The following is a 19,131-nucleotide window of genomic DNA, read 5'->3' as shown; positions in this document are numbered from 1 at the left end:
GTGGAACCACCAGAGGGCGCCATAGCTTTGAAGGCAGTGAAATGCTACTCGTGTGGACGTCTAGGCCATATGAAGAGGGAATGCAGATATCCCAAGGCCAAGACAGAGCAGCGCAGCGGAAGCTCATCGCGTGGAAAAGGCCAAAGCAAAGGCAAAGGTCCGGTGTCCAGGACAACGCAGCACAAGGCAATGGTCTCACGCTTCACTCCAAAGGTCGCAAAGGTCCAGAAGACGTCTAGATCTTTCTTCGTTGTTGATTCAGCAGCTACCCACCACAAGTGCAACGATAAGAGACTGTTCGTGTCTTTTACACCGCAGGAAGGTGCGATTCACCAGGCGGATGACCACACGATCCCCAGTCAAGGCTACGGAACTGTTGTTCTTCACAGTTTGGACTTATCGATACAGGATGTACTGTATGTTCCAGATGCCACACACAATCTTCTAAGTGTGATGCAGCTGAATGAACGGAACATTGACGTTTCCTTCAAGAACAAGAGATGCACCATCACAAAGAAAGACGATTATGTATTGCATGCTGAATGTGTTGATCGTTTGTTTGTTTTGTATTATGATGATGTTGTGCAAAATGAGACTTGTTGCATTGCAGGTTCTAACAAAAGTTTGCATGCAGGATGTATTCACGATTTTCACAGGAAATTTGGTCATTTGCATTTTGAGGCAGTATCTAAAATGCCTGCCTTGGTTGAAGGTATGACTATTAAACCCTGCAGGTACCACATGAAGTGCAAAGCATGCGCAGCAAACAAGGTGAAAATGGCTGCAAAAGGTAAGGTGTCTAGTAGGCAAGCTACAGAACCATACCAGATTGTTCATGCTGATTTAGTTGGTCCACTATCGCCCTCTTTGGGTGAAAATAGGTTCTTCATGGTTCTCATTGATGCATTTTCCAGGTATATTTATGTGTACAATCTCAAGCAGAAATCAGAAGCTTTTCCAAGGTTCAAGGAATTCTGTGCTTGGTTGGAAAATGTGCATGGTAAGGAGATAAAAATTCTTTTCACAGATCGCGGGGGAGAATTCACTTCTCAGCAGTTTGAAGCTTTTCTGACTGAGAAAGGAATTCAACACGATTTGTCCAGTCCTCGCTCGCCATGGCAGAATGGGCTTTGCGAAAGGGCAAATCAAACATTGCTTCAAGGGTTAAAAACCTTGCTGCATGATGCCAATCTTCCAGAGAGTTATTGGGCCGAAGCTCTCTCATGTTTTGTTTACAGTTACAATCGCAGGTTATCTTCAGCGATTGGTTGTACCCCGTATGAGAAGATGTTTGGCAAGAAACCATACATCAAACACATGAAAATTTTTGGTTCTGACATGTGGATTCACTCACCACAAGGCTCCAAATTAGGCAAACGTGGATTGCATGGTATCTTTCTAGGTTATCAGAAAGGTTCTTACAGAATAATGATGACTGACTCTAAGACAATTAAGCTCACAAGAAGTGTTGAGTACAATGCCAAGTGGGGGGAGAACGTGGGAATTTTCCAATGTTATCCTGATGACAGTGATGAGACTGAGGATAAGCAAAAACAACCCACACCCACTGATGAAGGTTCTGATTCTGAGTCTGAAACTGAATCGGATACTTCAGAGGATTTCAAGAGTGCGAAAGCCTCTATGCGACCCTCTGAAAGCTCTGATCAGGAATTGGAAGAACCGTTGTTCACAATAGGTCACTTTTCTCCTAAGAAGGAAGAGGAGAGTGTTGAAGACCAAAGGCTGATTCGCAGGTCACAAAGAGCCACAAAAGGCAGACCTCCAAAGAGATTTGCTGATGAATTTGCTAAGACAGCAGTAGCAGCTGTTAAAAGCTCCAAGAAGGTATTTGAACCTTCAAGTTTCCAAGAAATCCAGGATTTGGATTCTAAGGAAGCTGAGCCATGGTTAAATGCCATGAAGGCTGAGCTTGATTCCTTAGAAAAGAACAAAACTTGGGAGCTAGTTCCAGTAGTTCCAGGAATGAAACTGCTTGGAAGCAAATGGGTCTTCAAAGCGAAGACTGACCAAAATGGCAAGATAGTCAGACACAAAGCCAGATTGGTAGCCAGAGGTTTTCCACAGGTACCAGGTGAAGACTATCATGAGACCTACTCACCCACGGTGAGATATGAGAGCATTAGGCTTATGCTCAAGCTAGCTGCAGAGGAGAATCTACACATTAGTCACCACGATGTAAATACAGCATTTTTGTACGGATCTCTAGGTGAATCACTTTATATGCTTCCACCTGATGGCGTACAGGTAAAACAGGGATTTGTTTGTGCTCTGAAGAAGTCCCTTTATGGTCTCAAACAAAGTGCACGGTGTTGGCACACTAAACTCACTGAAGCATTGTTTTCTCTAGGTTTTAAGCAAGGGAAAGCTGATCCATGTGTGTTTGTCAAAGAGGAGGGGCAAAAGAAGCTGTATTGTTTGTTTTATGTTGATGATATTTTATTCTTTTGGAAAGATGTCACAATGTACAATAATGCCCTAGCTCAACTGAAAGAGCACTTTGACATGAAAGATCTTGGTGAGGTAAACAACTACCTATCTCTGGAAATAGAGAGAGATCAAAATGGTAACATTCTAATACACCAGTCAAGGAAAATTGCTGATGTGTTAAGCAAGCTAAACCTGATGGATGCTAACCCTGTAGACACACCAATGACAACAGGTTATCAGGTAGAAGACACTGAAGAAGCATTTTCTGACACTACACTGTACAGAAGTGTGCTAGGTAAGCTAAACTTCATTGCCAGATGTTCAAGACCTGACATTGCTGTTAGCTGTAATTTGCTAAGCAGACAAGTCAACAATCCTACTGTTAAGGATTGGAAAGCTTTAAAACGCATAGCACGCTATTTGAAAGGCACTATGCATTACAGACTGAGATTTAACAATCAGAAGTCTGGTGGTCTTGAGATCTTTGCAGATGCAAGTTTTGGAAGTGACACTGCAGACAGGAAAAGTACGTCTGGAGTTTGCTACATGTACAATCAGGGTCTATTTGATTGGTCATGCAAGAAGCAAACAACAATTAGCTTAAGTACTTGTGAAGCTGAATTGAATGCACTGTCTTATTCACTAAAGGATTGTGAATGGTTGTTACAATTGTGCAAAGACATGAAAATTCCTGTCAAATGTCCAATCCAGGTTTACCAGGACAACAAAGCATGTTTGGCTTTGCTGAATTCGGAAGGTTGTAAGCAAAGCACGAAGCACTTGCAGTTGAAGGTGCAACATGCTAGGGAACATATTCAGAAGGGACTCGTAACGGTGTCCTATATGCCAGGTAATGAAATTCCTGCTGATGTATTGTCCAAGATTGTGTCAAGGGATCAACACTGTACCTATGTACAGAAGTTGGGTTTGTACTGATATTGTACGAACACGCTGCCCAGTGATGTTCACAGAAAGGGGGAGGATGTTAGTTTCTGCTCTCTTCACTGTGCAGCAAAGTGCTTGTCACAAGACAATGTTTACATTCCACAGTCAGAGCACTGTTGGGTTTCCCACGGGAATGGGAAGCTGGATGTGACGTACACTGGCTTCCTGTTTTTTGACTGCTCTCTCGGTGTTCGAGGAGAAGGACGGTTGCTTCTCTGCTCCAGCAGAGGCAAGATGCATGTTTGTAATTTCTCTACAATGAACTGAAAATAAAGCAACAAAAAGCATGTGGCACGTACTATTCATCATTCCGTTGTGCAAACGGACTCTGCTATCCATCTGCTAGCCATCTTAACTGAATTAACAGAGGTCAGGCAGAATTCGATCCAGAACCGCCTTGCTTTGGACTACGTACTTGCCTCGACTGGAGGGGTTTGTGCCCTCATAGGAACCGAATGCTGCACTCACGTCACCGACCAGACCTTGAACATCACAGGACACCTTAATAACATCTACAAACTGACCGATAAACTTAGGGATATCCAACATGAAGGTCTGTCGGACACTCAATTCTGGAACTGGCTACCTGGGTCGACTTGGATAAAACAACTTCTGGGGAACGGCCTCTTAATATTGATCACTGTTGCCATCTGCATTGTTTTCTTCTGCTGCATGATCCACTGTTTCCCGATGTGCTGTCATACTTGCGGCTCTTGTCTTCCTATCCTACGTCCGCGATCAACCACCATCCACCGACCACCGACATCAGAAATCCAGTCAACTCCAATCGAGATGGGACCCTTGCACCACCTCCGGACCCTGGACTCTAGGTATGACATGTCAAGCCTCTATTGATTATGCGGAGAAAAGGATTGCGCGGTTTCCCTACCTTCGCAATCTTATCTCCGAAGGGGGGAACTGTCGCCGGAACCCCCCCCCAACTCACTGACACGTGTTACACAAGCACCACACTCACACACGCACACATCTCCCCTCCCTGACCCTGGAAATGTCCCTTTAGAGGGCCATCCCTAAAGCCTTCCGTAGATAAGGAAGCGCTGGCTTGACAGCTTCCCGCCATAGTGCTCCACATAGCCCTATTTTATTTTCGAGTAGACCGGCCGACCGAGCTCTGCTGTCAATCGGCGGCCGCCTCAGCCAATCAGTGTTACCGAACAGCGCCTCTTGCGGCGGCCACGCAGGTACTGCAGGATACTGCCGCTCTCTTCCCTACCTTTGACAGCTCTTAATACAAAGTTTCCGGGTTCAATTGACCGTGACTGATTTAATCAAAATGTAGCAAGCCACTTCCTGAAGGCGAAAGTGCTTTGAACTTCAAGGACAATATTCTTTATAAATCCACTAAAAATCAACCGTGCCTCGGATTTTCACCGGACCACTTTTATTCTACTGCATATTGCAAGTACTATCAAAGGGGGGTGACCTGATATCAAGCAGCCATAATCCCTTCACCGAGCGGTCACGTACTCTGTGTTCCTTCCTAGTATACGTGACAACCTTGATAGCCATCGGTGATGGGCTCAGACAGAAGGCTATCAGGGACATAATGAACTGCATATCATAGTGTATTCCGCGCGGACTCTTACAAAGGACTGTGACCGGATTCCCCTCAGGGGGCAGGAAACTTCGCCCTTTCCCTTTGTTCTTGAATATGACTCATGTAGGGAGGGGGAAGGAGGCTCCGGCCAGGTGTCAGGACACTCGAGTTACCTGTGCAACTCCTCCCCAACCCCTCCTATTTTTAATATAATCATGATGTAAATATGATGTAATTCTGAGGGTGTAACTAAGGGGATTAGCAACTAATAAAAGTTAGGGTCTCCCTTTGTTCGGGGCTTCCATCTTGCTTCACATCGTGGGCGGTGGGAGTCCTGTCGCGACAGTCTTTCTTAAATAAAGACCGAGCCTACTGGCTGCTGTTTTGCTCTGACTTGCTCTGGTCGGTGTCTTCATTTGCCCAAGAGGACCCTTGATTTCCCGTTAACACGCATGTCGCCCCCTTTCCAGCAGGCGAAGCTGCAGGGGCCACTCACTTCCTGGCCCTCCAAAAATGGAGGAGGCCTTGGACCCTGGATGAGCCGGAGAGGAGCCTTGAGGGGGGCAGAGAGGGGCTCTTGCCCCTTCCCAGACTTCTCCTCCAACCATTTATTGCTACTGTTTATCAAACTTGGCCACCCTCACCTCTCCTGCAGCCCTGGAAGGAAAAAACAGACACATGGCATGCAGTTCTTTTCAAGGCGTGTTTATTCTCCAGGTTGGCTCTGCCCCACGGGGCTTACAGTCTACAGCAGAATCTACACAGAATGGGGAGGGGGCGAGTTCTGGGCTCTGGGGGGAGGGAAGGGGGGGCAGGTCCTAGTCCGTATTGAGAGAGAGGGCCGAGGGGAACGAAAGCTGCTCTGCCTGGCCGTCTGTGCAGGGATGTTGCGGGGAAACGGGCTCCTTTTGCACCCAGGTCTCTAGAGGGGATAAACCTGGGTCTGGACTGTACCACTTCAGGTCCCCCAGAGGGGGAGGTAAAGGGACACCCAATGACCCACATTCTGATTTATTTATTTTGGGGTGGGAGGGATATGCTGATTTTGCTCAAGTCAGTCTCCCCTCCTCCAAAAAGGTTCTCTCCCACAATCCCAAAGACAACACAGCCCCCCCCAAGAGTCTCCCAGAGCATGTGCAGAGTCTGCGGCCCAGGACCTTAGGGGTGCTTTTGATGCAATTCCTGTCCTGCGGGGGGTTCGACCAGATGACCCTCAGGGCCCCTCCCAATTCTACACTTAAATAATTTCACAGCACGGAAGTGAGGAGGGGCAGGGACTGCCAGAAAGGGGGGCTTTTGCTATGCACAGATCTGGCCCCCTCCTTAAAATCACAGCTGTGAATCTGCAGGATGCGAAGCCAAGCAGACCCCTGACCCCAAAAAGGAAGGGGAAGGGGGCTTCCCACAAGGGACCAGTGGGGCAAGACTGGGCAGCCAAAGAGGAGGGACCCAGGAGTCCGGGGGCCTACGATCCACTTTGCTCTTTCAACGGGATCCGGAGAGAGGCAACAAATCAAGCCGGGAGCAGGGTTGCCCAAAGTCCGTTACTGCAGAAAGAAGAGAAATCCGTGAGATACTGACCCGATTTGGAGAGGAAACATTAGCTGGCTGGGGGTTGCAATTGCGGGAATTGCTCCACAAGAACCCTGCGAAGTAGGCAGACTGGATCCTGCCCCCCAGCCCCCCTGCGAGCTTCATCATGGCCAGGGACTGGGGATTCGAACCCAGATCTCTCGGCCAGGGCCTAGTCTGGCCCTCTCACCACTGCACTGCTCTGCCTCTCAGTGGGTGGCACAGAGATGTTTTTTTCCCCAAAGAATATAAAAATGAGGAATCAAGAGAACTTGGGCGTATCTTGGACACTGACCTCGGATTTGGGCTTCTCCGATTTGGGTTTTTCTTCAGAAGCTGGAAAAAGGAGGAAAATGAAGCAGGGAAAGGTGAATGACGAGAAAACCCAGGGAAATGGACAGGAATACTTGAAAGCATGCAGAAAGCTGGAACAGAGACCTACATTTCTGAGCCGCTGGGCAGGGATGTTTTTAGCAGGCGACCAAAGAGAGTCTGGCCAAGGCGCCTGGTTGGTATCAAGAGGCAGGGAGTTCCAAAGGTTGTTGGAGCCAGGAGGGCCCCCGAGGGTCATCTAGTCCAACCCCCCGCAAGGCAGGAATCTTGAACCCACAACCCGGAAATCAAGAGCCTCAGGCTCTCCCAGCTGAGCTTCTTGTACTGGCAAATGTGGGAAAGGGGAGTCAATTGGCCAGTGCCAGTTCCGCCAATCAAAGGCGTCAGGTGGTGGAGGAGAGATTTCTCAACTGCTTTTACTGTCAATATTTGCATGGTCTTAATAGATTCTGAATTGTCTCCCCCAGGAAAATATTTCTATTTTTCATTGTAATAATTAGACTTGAGGGAGGCTGGGTTATTTGTTTTGGTTCTCATTTTTATCATGTACGTTGTGTTTTCATCGTGCATTTTTATGCCGCAAACTGCCCGGAGATCCAGAAAAGGAGGATGCTGTGCACATTGATAGAATCCTAGAATTGTAGAATCCGAAGGGACCCCAGGAATCTCAGCTAAAGTATCCCCTAAAATATTGACCACATGGTAAAATAGGACCATATTGATAACAAAAATAACAGTACAGAAGGGGTGGGTGGGAACAACCTTACCCCCATCGGAAGAAGGACCGCAAGACTCCCAGGAGCACAATGGCGACCAGGAACAAGCCGATGGCGTCCTCCAGGGAGGGGCCCAGGGACCCTGGGTGGGGGGAGAAGGGGCAGAGGCAGAAGGGGGGGGCGTCAGAGAGGGAGAAGGGGGGCGATGTCAGACCCCCACCCTGCCTTGGCCACCCAGTGCAGGTCCCAAAGCTGCACCTTCGCCCCACCCCCCATATCCTCCCCCCCATGCCTGACTTGATCAGTGCCAATTCACAGAATCCTAGTTGGGAGGGCACCCCAGCGGTCATCCAGCCCAACCCCCTTCAAGGGAGGAATCCCAGCTAAATCACCCAGGATGGACGACCCCCCAACCTCCGCCAGTCAGGAATCGCACCCGCAGCCAATCTTCTGGGCCTTGCTACCCAGCCCCCAGGGGACCCCGCCACAGACCCCCAAGTGCAGACCCCCACCTGCCACATGGAGCACGACCGCCTTCTTGACCCCCGCCTCGCCCAGCCCGGCGTGGCCCACATGGCAGACGTAGGAGACCCCGTGGTCCTCGGTCGGGAGGGGCAGCAGGCGGGCGAAGCTGGTGAAGCTGAAGGTGCCGTCAGGAGCCTGGCGGTGCCCCGAGTCCCCAATGTCCAGGAAGGCGTCCTGGGGGGTGCCGGACCCCCTCCGCTTCCAGCTGACCGAGGCACCCAGAGGGAAGAAGCCGGAGACCTCGCAGGCCAGCTGGGGCCGGGCGCTGGGGGGCACGGAGAGCGTCGTGGGGCGCAGCGTCACCTGGGGGGGCTCTGCAGGGCGAGAGGGAGTGAGCAGAGCGCCCCCTGCTGACAACCAGGAGCGCTGCAGGCTCCCAGCTGCCGGGAGGGGAGAGGGGGGCTCTTGGATTCGAATCCTGAGGAAGACAGGGTCCCCGTTGGCTTGACCAAGTGGCCAGGCGCTTCTTGAGGAGCCTCCCAGCCCAGGGGCAGTCTCTCTGGATCGCTTGGTTCTTAGAAGCGTAGAATCAGACAGGTGGAAGGGATCCCCAAGGGTCATCTAGCCCAACCCCTGCCAGGCAGGGGTCTCAGGGCAATTTGGCCACTGCGAGGTTGAAGCACTCTCCCTATGTTCTTTTGGCGCCTCCAGGCCCAGGAGCAGTCTATCTGGATCCCGAGGGCCTGGCCGGCATTTGGCCACTGTGAGAATGCAAGATGCTGGCTCCATGGGGGTCCCTTGGGGCAGTGGACCCCCCTTTCCCCTTCCTCCCCCCGCCCTCCCTGCGAGGGAGACCCCCCGGTCGCTCACTCACCCACCACCTTGAACTCGAGCGCCTGCTGGGCGTGCAGGTGGGGGCAGGTAGACGGTGCAGGTGTAGGTGCCCTCGTGGCGGACGGCCACGCTCCGCAGGCACCCCCCGCGTGGCTCCGTCGAAGGCCAGCACCACCTTCCCGGCCCCCCGGAACTGATGGCGCCACTCCACCGAGAAGGCTGAGGCCGGCGCCGAGAAGCCGCAGTGCAGGACCGCCGGGCGCCCGAGGCGGGACTCCAGGCGCGGCGTCCGCGTGAAGACCGACAGCACCGCTGCGCAAGGAGGGAGGAGGGCGAGGTGAGCGGGAGAGATCCCCAGCGGTCATCTAGACCAACCCCCGTGCAAGGGAGGAATCCCAGAAGGGAAAAACAACAAACCCAGGGCCGTGTTTAGCAGATGCGGCGCCAGGCTGCAAATGTCTGCCCGATAGTGTTGGGGTGGCCGTAGCTGCGCACTGCCAGCCATTGTGGGGGGCGCACCTCTCCCCCATGCCAATGCAGGAGAGTGATCCCCCGAGAGGCCAGCGCCCTATGGGAAAGACGGCTCTGAACAAGCCCCCAATCTATTTGATTTATTCATTTAATTTCGTGGTTCTCAGATTTGGGGGGGACCCCCATAAACGCTCTCCCTTTCAGCCAGTGCCCTAAAAGAGGCATGGTTTGGAACAACTGTTTGCACGACCCAGTAAGATGGAAGCAAGATTTGAAAGAGCAACAATTACTTGCCAAATGACTCAAAATCCACTTCAAACTACTCCAAGTAGTTCCACCCAGCAGATGCATTTGATCCAGGGATTTCCGCTTTCCGCTTGCCCCACGGTGCCCCCCACCCCCTGACCCCCAGGAGGGTGTAACCAATGACTTTGGGCACTCCCAATGACTGCATCTCTGCCCCGCCTTCTCCTCCCAGGGGCTGCAGGCGGCCCCCCTCCCCTCCCCCCGCGCTGACCCTGAGAAGCCCCGACTGGCCCTCGGTCCCTCTCTCCCAGGCTGCTGGCGCAGGGCTCTCACCGCTCGGCCGCCCGGCTGCTCCCCTTCCGCTCGCCAGGTGGGACCTGCGGTGGTGGTGACGCTGCTGACCCCACCCTGCTGCTTCCAAGGCGGGGCCTCCTCCGTGTGCAGGACGCTGCTGACCCCGAACTCGGCCTCGGGGGCCTGGATGCTGGCGATGAGCCACTTGCCCCTCTCCAGGGCGCGGGGGCAGCCCCCTCCGCCCGCCAGCCCCTCCGCCCAGGCGACAAAGTGGGACTCTTGCGGCGCGTAAGCGTTGATCTCGCAGGAGGATTCAGCCTCGCTGGCATCTGGACTCAGCCAGGGCGGGGGGGTGGCCGAGGCCTGACCGCCCCACAGGGCCCCAGAGGGGTCTGCCGGGGGGACAAAGCGGGGGGAGGTGAACCAGTGTCTGGGGGGGGGGGATGACGAGCCTTGTCTCTCCACTGCCGGACCCCCCAACCTACATCGCAGGGGGTTGGAGTGGATGACCTTTGGGGTTCCCAACTCCACCGTTCTGGGTCAAACCAAAACAACCAAGCAGCTTTGTACCTCTGAAAAGTGGAAATGTTGAGGTTGGAAACCAATTTGAAGTAGATCCAGAATAAGCATAACTAAATAAAGTTAATCCACAACAATAGGACTCCTGAGTTCTTGAGATGATTTCTGTTGTCCATTTGCTGTATTTATTTTTCCCAATTGGAACTATAAAATGGTGATTTTCTTGAGTCAAAATGAGAGTAACCCTGAACCATTTTTAGGAAAAAAGCACTGTACCTATATACCAGAGAAGCATGTACGGAACTGTAGTTGTTTGCATATATAGTGATATATTGGAATATACCTTCCCCCCTTTTTATTTCTTTGTTCTCTATTCACTTTTTATATTATTTAAGTATTCTCAGTTTAAATTGTGTGGTTGAACCCGGAGCCAGGCCTCTTGGCCCTCACCATCACTTCACGTGGGTCTCCCCGGGGCCTCGTGGGGCTCTGGCACCCAGCACAGGTAGTGCAAATGATCTCAAGCCCTAAGATTTGATTTTAATTAATTTTTAGAATGTGTGATTATTTGACTGTTTGATTATTTGATTGTTGTTAGCCGCCCTGAGCCCGGCTTCGGCTGGGGAGGGCGGGATATAAATAAAATTTATTATTATTATTATTATTACTAAGAGTTTAAAATGGATAACATGGATAATAGATATAGAAATAAGGAAGCTGCCAAAGGCCAACCATGTTTGGGCCTGTGATGGACAGCAGAGCCAGGCCAATCAGCGGATTTAGTCCCTCAGAAATTTCCTGGAGCCTCGCTCTGATTGGCTGCCAAGCCAGCGGGGGGCGGAGCCAGCCCTTTTGGCGGGAAAAGGCAAGGTGCCTTTTCTGAGGGGGAGCTTGAAGGGGAAGGTGGGGGGAGGGAAGGGAGACCCCCAAGAAGGAGGGCTGAGGGGACCCCCTGGGTGTGGGGGGCAGACTGAGGGGGGGAGGGAAGGGAGACCCCCAAGAAGGAGGGCTGAGGGGACCCCCTGGGTGTGGGGGGCAGACTGAGAGGGGGAGGGAAGGGAGACCCCCAAGAAGGAGGGCTGAGGGGACCCCCTGGGTGTGGGGGGCAGACTGAGAGGGGGAGGGAAGGGAGACCCCCAAGAAGGAGGGCTGAGGGGACCCCCTGGGTGTGGGGGGCGGAGGGAGACCCCCAAGAAGGAGGGCTGAGGGGACCCCCTGGGTGTGGGGGGCAGACTGAGAGGGGGAGGGAAGGGAGACCCCCAAGAAGGAGGGCTGAGGGGACCCCCTGGGTGTGGGGGGCGGAGGGAGACCCCCAAGAAGGAGGGCTGAGGGGATCCCCTGGGTGTGGGGGGCAGACTGAGGGGGGGAGGGAAGGGAGACCCCCAAGAAGGAGGGCTGAGGGGACCCCCTGGGTGTGGGGGGCAGACTGAGAGGGGGAGGGAAGGGAGACCCCCAAGAAGGAGGGCTGAGGGGACCCCCTGGGTGTGGGGGGCAGACTGAGAGGGGGAGGGAAGGGAGACCCCCAAGAAGGAGGGCTGAGGGGACCCCCTGGGTGTGGGGGGCAGACTGAGAGGGGGAGGGAAGGGAGACCCCCAAGAAGGAGGGCTGAGGGGATCCCCTGGGTGTGGGGGGCAGACTGAGAGGGGGAGGGAAGGGAGACCCCCAAGAAGGAGGGCTGAGGGGACCCCCTGGGTGTGGGGGGCAGACTGAGAGGGGGAGGGAAGGGAGACCCCCAAGAAGGAGGGCTGAGGGGACCCCCTGGGTGTGGGGGGCAGACTGAGAGGGGGAGGGAAGGGAGACCCCCAAGAAGGAGGGCTGAGGGGACCCCCTGGGTGTGGGGGGCGGAGGGAGACCCCCAAGAAGGAGGGCTGAGGGGATCCCCTGGGTGTGGGGGGCGGAGGGAGACCCCCAAGAAGGAGGGCTGAGGGGATCCCCTGGGTGTGGGGGGCAGACTGAGGGGGGGAGGGAAGGGAGACCCCCAAGAAGGAGGGCTGAGGGGACCCCCTGGGTGTGGGGGGCAGACTGAGAGGGGGAGGGAAGGGAGACCCCCAAGAAGGAGGGCTGAGGGGACCCCCTGGGTGTGGGGGGCAGACTGAGAGGGGGAGGGAAGGGAGACCCCCAAGAAGGAGGGCTGAGGGGACCCCCTGGGTGTGGGGGGCGGAGGGAGACCCCCAAGAAGGAGGGCTGAGGGGATCCCCTGGGTGTGGGGGGCAGACTGAGGGGGGGAGGGAAGGGAGACCCCCAAGAAGGAGGGCTGAGGGGACCCCCTGGGTGTGGGGGGCAGACTGAGGGGGGGAGGGAAGGGAGACCCCCAAGAAGGAGGGCTGAGGGGACCCCCTGGGTGTGGGGGGCAGACTGAGGGGGGGAGGGAAGGGAGACCCCCAAGAAGGAGGGCTGAGGGGATCCCCTGGGTGTGGGGGGCAGACTGAGAGGGGGGAGCAGAGGGAGACCCCCAAGAAGGAGGGCTGAGGGGACCCCCTGGGTGTGGGGGGCAGACTGAGGGGGGGAGGGAAGGGAGACCCCCAAGAAGGAGGGCTGAGGGGACCCCCTGGGTGTGGGGGGCAGACTGAGGGGGGGAGGGAAGGGAGACCCCCAAGAAGGAGGGCTGAGGGGACACCCTGGGTGTGGGGGGCAGACTGAGGGGGGGAGGGAAGGGAGACCCCCAAGAAGGAGGGCTGAGGGGACCCCCTGGGTGTGGGGGGCGGACAGAGGGGGGAGGGAAGGGAGCCCCCCAAGAAGGAGGGCTGAGGGGACCCCCTGGGTGTGGGGGGCAGACTGAGGGGGGGAGGGAAGGGAGACCCCCAAGAAGGAGGGCTGAGGGGACACCCTGGGTGTGGGGGGCAGACTGAGGGGGGGAGGGAAGGGAGACCCCCAAGAAGGAGGGCTGAGGGGACCCCCTGGGTGTGGGGGGCGGACAGAGGGGGGAGGGAAGGGAGCCCCCCAAGAAGGAGGGCTGAGGGGACCCCCTGGGTGTGGGGGGGAGGGAAGGGAGACCCCCAAGAAGGAGGGCTGAGGGGACCCCCTGGGTGTGGGGGGCGGACAGAGGGGGGAGGGGAGGGAGACCCCCAAGAAGGAGGGCTGAGGGGACCCCCTGGGTGTGGGGGGCGGACTGAGAGGGGGAGGGGAGACCCCCAAGAAGGAGGGCTGAGGAGACCCCCTGGGTGTGGGGGGCGGACAGAGGGGGTAGGGAAGGGAGACCCCCAAGAAGGAGGGCTGAGGAGACCCCCTGGGTGTGGGGGGCGGACAGAGGGGGGAGGGGAGGGAGACCCCCAAGAAGGAGGGCTGAGGAGACCCCCTGGGTGTGGGGGGCGGAGTGAGAGGGGGTAGGGAAGGGAGACCCCCAAGAAGGAGGGCTGAGGAGACCCCCTGGGTGTGGGGGGCGGACAGAGGGGGGAGGGGAGGGAGACCCCCAAGAAGGAGGGCTGAGGAGACCCCCTGGGTGTGGGGGGGCGGACTGAGGGGGGGAGGGAAGGGAGACCCCCAAGAAGGAGGGCTGAGGGGACCCCCTGGGTGTGGGGGGGCGGACTGAGGGGGGGAGGGAAGGGAGACCCCCAAGAAGGAGGCGGGCCTTCAGGGGCGGATTTCTCCTCAGGATCCCTCTCGCTTAAGTACCTCTCTGGTCCATGGATCTGAAGGGATCCATTCTTGGCCCCAAGCGGCTGGACTGATGAGCCCTTTCCCAGGGGTCCTTTGTAGGGGGGTCTCCTGGAAGCTCATTTCGGCCTCCCCCCAAGATGGCGAGGGCGTTTCATTCCTGGCCTGGGACACTTCCTCATCTCCCCATTTTCCTGGTGGGGGGAGGGGATTTTCGGGGAGGGGGAGGGGTCTCCTGGCTGGGAAGCCCCTCCCTCCCCCCCAGCTGGAGGGTGTTTCTTGGGGGGGGTCTGGAGGGAGCCATTTCTGAGCCCAAGGCACCTCCCGCCACTAGGCAGCCCTTCGCCTCTTCTCCCCCCCCCAGGAGATAAGGGGGGAGATAAGGGGGGCAGCCCCTAGAGCGCAGGCGCAGGAAAACTGAAGGCAGGGAGAGGGAGGGGAGGACCTGGGGCGCTCGGCTTGCCAAGGGTTAAAAGGAGCAGAGCTGGATTCCTAGAGAGGGCAGGAAGTGAAGGGGGAGGGGGCAAGGTCCTCCAGAGCAGAAGCCCCTCCCTCCCCCTCCCTTCCTGCTTTCTTCTTCTCTCTCCTTGGCAAAAGCCCCTCCTGGACTCACCTGAGTCTCCTCTCTCCTCCCCCTGAGGGTGCAATGGGGAGAAGGGGCTGCAGCCAGAGGGGAACATTCCCACATGGGGGGAGCACAGGGAGAAGAAAAGCCCGTCTGCATCTCCAGACCACTTCCTGTGTCCCAGATGCAACAACACATGTCTCTCCCCCAGATCTCACTCCCAAAGACACACTCTTCCATGGTCTCCTAAGACAGATGGATGCCAACCAGCCAACCATTCCCTCCCCTCACAATGCACAATGGGGCTTCCCCTCCCCACCCCCTCCTGGTGCCCCTTCAAGTTGGCTTGAGGGCAGGGGGAGGGTCCACCCCACCAGATGAAGGGAGAGGAGGTCCTTCCATCTGGAAAATGGGAATGCTTGCAAAGATTTCCATGAAGATGAGTGCCATATAGATAATAAGATTATTACGTGAATCCCCCTGCTTACACAAAGATTAATACAGTGGTACCTCGGGTTAAGAACTTAATTTATTCTGGAGGTCCATTTTTAACCTGAAACTGTTCTTAACCTGAGTTACCACTTTAGAAAATGGGGCCTCCACTACCACCACCATGCAATTTCTGTTCTAATCCTGAAGCAAAGTTCTTAACCTGAGGTACTATGTCTGGGTTAGTGCAGTCTGTAACCTGAAGCGTCTGTAACCCGAGGTACCACTGTACCCATCAATTAAATACACAACAAAATTGTTACAGAAAAGAACAGAGCAACGTGTAGAATAATATCATCTTTATTCTCCCTTTTCCCCTTAGGGTCCAGTGTGCTTTGAAGACGTAGCTGTTCCTTTCACAGAGGAGGACTGGGCTTTGCTGGATCCTGACCAGAGAGCTCTGCAGAAGGAAGTCAAGGAGGAGAATCCTGGGATCGTGGCCTCTCTGGTAAGGCTCCCTGCTGGATCATGAGATCAGTTTTGAAATTCCATACAGATCTCTGAAGGACAAACCTCCTCTATTTTGAGGGAGCCCCATAGCGCCACCTGCAGCACCTGAGATGTTAACACACCCACAACTCTCCATAGGAGATGCATCTCCTGTTCTGTCTGGGAATATTCTTCCACCAGTCCTGCCTTTTCCAACCAGGATGAGGCTGCTCTGAGCTGCCCAGGCCTTCTTCAATGTACCGTATTTTTCGCCCTATAGGACGCACTTTTTCCCCTCCAAAAATGAAGGGGAAATCTGGGTGTATCCTATGGGGCGAATGCAGGCTTTTGCTGAAGCTTGGAGAGCGAGAGGGGACAGTGCGCACCGACCCCTCTCGCTCTCCGGGCTTCAGGAACACATCCGCAGCCTAGGCAGCTCTGCGGGAGGTCCGGCAGGGATGTCTAGGCTGCGGATAGCAGCCTGCTGCCCGGCGGGCGGGGTACCCTGAAGCAGAGCGCCCCCCTCGCCAGGCAGACATCCGCAGCGTGGGGAGCCTTGCCGGAGGGGAGGGGAGATGGGAACATGGAGGGATGGAGGGTGAAGAGGGAAAGTTCTCTGGCCAGAAATGAGATAAAGCAGGGATTTTGCTGTGGGTGGGGCCCCCAACATATTGGGAGGCTTCCCCTCCAGCCAGAAAATCCCTGCAGGGCCTCTGAGGCTCCCTTTCCTTCTTCCTCTCTCCCAGGACCCTCCAGCTTTTTTTGGCTCCTCAACTCCTCAGGAAGGATGAAAGAGACGGATTCTGCAAACCTAGTGAAAATGGAAGGGGGAGGATGGACGGATGACCTGGTCAGGTTGTCTCCTGCGTCCCTCCTCTCAACCTCTGAACGTTCCCTCCCAGGGACCTCCGAGAGATCTGGTGAGTCCCAGGGGAGGGGAGATGGGGACCTGGATGGATGGAGCCAGAGAGGAATTGGGGCTTGCTCAGCTAGGGGGTGAGCAAGCCCCAATTCCTTCTTCAGCTTCTCTGAAGAAAGCACAAGCAAAAATTACTCAATTTTACGTGAATAAAGAAAATGAGGAGGTGGCTAAGAAACAGCAGGAGCCAGATCCTATTACTGACCTTATAGGATCTCTCAGCAGCTGTAAGGATGAGCAGAAAGAGGTTTGGGGCCCAGGCAGCTCAACTGCTAAGTCATCTCTGGCACTGAGACCAGGAGCTCAAGCGACTCAAGGCCAAATTCAGGCTAAACAAGTAGAGGAACTAATCTGAAAGCAAATTTCAAAATTAAAGCAAATATAAAAGACTGCTACTCCCAAACCTCTGGGACCAAAGAGGGACTATCAGTCACTGGGTGGCTTGTAGTACTAACAGAGGACATGGAACGCATAAAATCCTTTTTGGCTGACTGTAATAAAGTTCTTACCATCCTGATAGGTACTTGTAAAACCTTCTGGAAAACATCTGGCAGAGTCTGTGGAACCAGATAATGCAACAATTTCTCTTTCCCTACCATTAAAAATAGATCAATAAGAGAGGTCTAAAACTACAAAGAAGAGCAAAAATGTTAAAAATTTTGAAAATAGTGCAATATTAAAAAGTTGACTTGAAAATACTTTTTAACTTACTTAAGAGCAGCTCATGCTCTGGGTCCAGACAGAACACTAAGAAGCTTGTACTATGCTAGAATCTGCACACCAGATCCCTATATCAATATGAAACGATATGCAAGGTTATCAAATGGTCTGATGTCCTGTCAAAAGCCAAAACCAAACCAACTAGGGAGAGGGTTTTCATAAAAAGGAATTGGAAATGGGTGCTGTCTCAAAATAAGCTACTTCTCTCAAGCTACCCTAAGCCTTTGGGAATCTTGTCACAAGAGGAGCGTAAAGTTTGTGAAGATGGTGTCTCAGCACAGAGAATATCTATGGAGGAGAGGTGTATCAGTCTCAAGATTATTCCGAAATGTGGCACCACCAGCTCCTCTGCTTCCACATTCAGCAACACCTCCAAAAAGTCCTCAATCCAAGGCAGACTATTATCCTTTAGTTGACATATACTCTGCAGGTGACAATCCTGACTAGCCAGCTGACCTGGACCCCAAGGAACCCCATAAATCAGACAGCCCAGGGTCCTTGCACTTGAGAAATCTAGGGAAGGACCTACTTGATAGAACTGAAAAGAACGGATTACATGCCTTCTGTGCTCTGCCATAAGAAGCCCAGAATGAAATACTCTCAGATTGGACCTCTGACGTTCCTGCCTAATGAGTTTGAAGAAGGAACACAAGGGCTCATGCAAGTAGAACTTGACCCTTTGTGCTCCAGATCCAGCCCACCAGATATTCCAGCATGAGTTGAATTGATGGGCTGAAAAGCCACCTCCCCCCACCAGCAGGTTAATGAACCCTCTTTCCTACCAATTGGAGATGAAAAGCTTCCCCAAAGATTTGGTCCACATGCAAGAGGCAAATATGGCCACAACACCTGCCTGGCTTGCAATGAGAGCTCAAAGATTGTGAACTGGGCTCTGCATACAAAGAACCCAGCATGCAGGCACCTACAGCACATGTACAGTGGTACCTCGGGTTCCATACGCTTCAGGTTACAGACTCCGTGAACCCAGAAATAGTGCTTCAGGTTAAGAACTTTGCTTCAGGGTGAGAACAGAAATTGTGCTCCAGCGGCACAGTGGCAGCAGGAGGCCCCATTAGCTAAAGTGGTGCTTCAGGTTAAGAACAGTTTCATGTTAAGTACGGATCTCTGGAACGAATTAAGTACTTAACCTGAGGTACCACTGTAATAGCTACTCTGCTATTTTCTGCCCATGCTCTGATGTTGCAGTTTTCAGGCTTACGGACAGGGTGGTAACTGTTTTTTTGCACCATGTTCTGTCCATAAGCCCCAATGAGTTCAATGGGATCAACTCTCAGGTCACTACTGGACAGACCCTGCCATCCTTACGAAATGGGGTGATTAGCAAACGGGAAACTGCAAGCACTGGAGATGTTTACAAATGGGGCTTCTGATGAGAAGGGGCTGCCCTATTTGTGCTTCTCCAGGGGCAGGAGAATATCTAGGGCAGGAGAATCCCTGCAGGGCCTCTGAGGCTCCCTTTGCTTCTACCTCTCTCCCAGGACCCTCCAGCTTGTTTTGGCTCACTGACTCCTCAGAAAGGGTGAAAGAGACAGATCCTGCAAAGCTAGCAAGGATGGAAGGGGGAAGATGGACGGTTGACCTGGTCCGGCTGTCTCCTGCATCCCTCCCCACAACCTCTGAGCTTTTCCTCCCAGGGACCTCTGAGAGATCTGGTGAGTCCCAGGGGAGGGGAGATGGGGACATGGAGGGATGGAGCCAGAGAGGAATTGGGGCTTGCTCAGCTTGGGGGTGGGGGGAGGCAGGCAGGCGGATGGAGATGGAGAAGGGAGGCACCTTTTCGGGCTCCCCCACCTGCCTGCCTGCCTGCCTGCGCCTTTGTCATCTGCAGGCAATTTGAGCTAGGAATACATCACAGCTCCCCGGCCAACAGGATGTATTGGCAGCTCAAAATGTCTAAAACCAGTTCTGTGATCTGAATGCCCTACCAATCTCTGACAACTCACTGATCCATCGCACAGCACTGGACTCCTTAAAGGAACCTGATCCTGCTGTG

General features: G+C 54.1%; 2 protein-coding genes and 1 pseudogene across 4 annotated transcripts in view; 1 reads left to right on the top strand and 2 right to left on the bottom strand.

Moving 5' to 3' along the window:
- The window catches only part of LOC309525751 (uncharacterized protein), a 375,811-nt gene that overhangs the window by 73,626 nt on the left and 283,054 nt on the right, over positions 1–19,131 (top strand). Inside the window, exons 1-2 of one of the 2 annotated variants that reach the window (XM_082211239.1) lie at positions 15,158–15,497; positions 18,617–18,790. In XM_082211239.1, the coding sequence (XP_082067365.1) occupies positions 18,691–18,790 (100 nt within the window). In that variant the 5' untranslated portion in view covers positions 15,158–15,497; positions 18,617–18,690. Of the gene's footprint in view, positions 15,498–18,616; positions 18,791–19,131 lie in introns of those variants that run through there. The other variant, XM_082211240.1, reaches the window with a different exon arrangement.
- LOC309525753 (uncharacterized protein) overlaps positions 1–19,131 on the bottom strand; it is a 400,379-nt gene that overhangs the window by 354,079 nt on the left and 27,169 nt on the right. The window lies entirely within an intron of this gene.
- LOC309527594 (tapasin-like) lies at positions 5,641–10,422 on the bottom strand (annotated as a pseudogene). The gene is made up of 6 exons (XR_014224683.1): positions 9,966–10,422; positions 8,912–9,183; positions 8,085–8,411; positions 7,616–7,714; positions 6,819–6,850; positions 5,641–6,498 (listed from the first exon to the last, which is right to left on the bottom strand). The product of XR_014224683.1 is annotated as a tapasin-like (transcript).

Source organism: Podarcis vaucheri (genome assembly GCF_965113315.1).
Source record: "Podarcis vaucheri genome assembly, chromosome: 2".
Taxonomy (NCBI): Eukaryota; Metazoa; Chordata; class Lepidosauria; order Squamata; family Lacertidae; genus Podarcis; species Podarcis vaucheri.
This window is presented reverse-complemented; position numbering and strand designations above follow the sequence as displayed.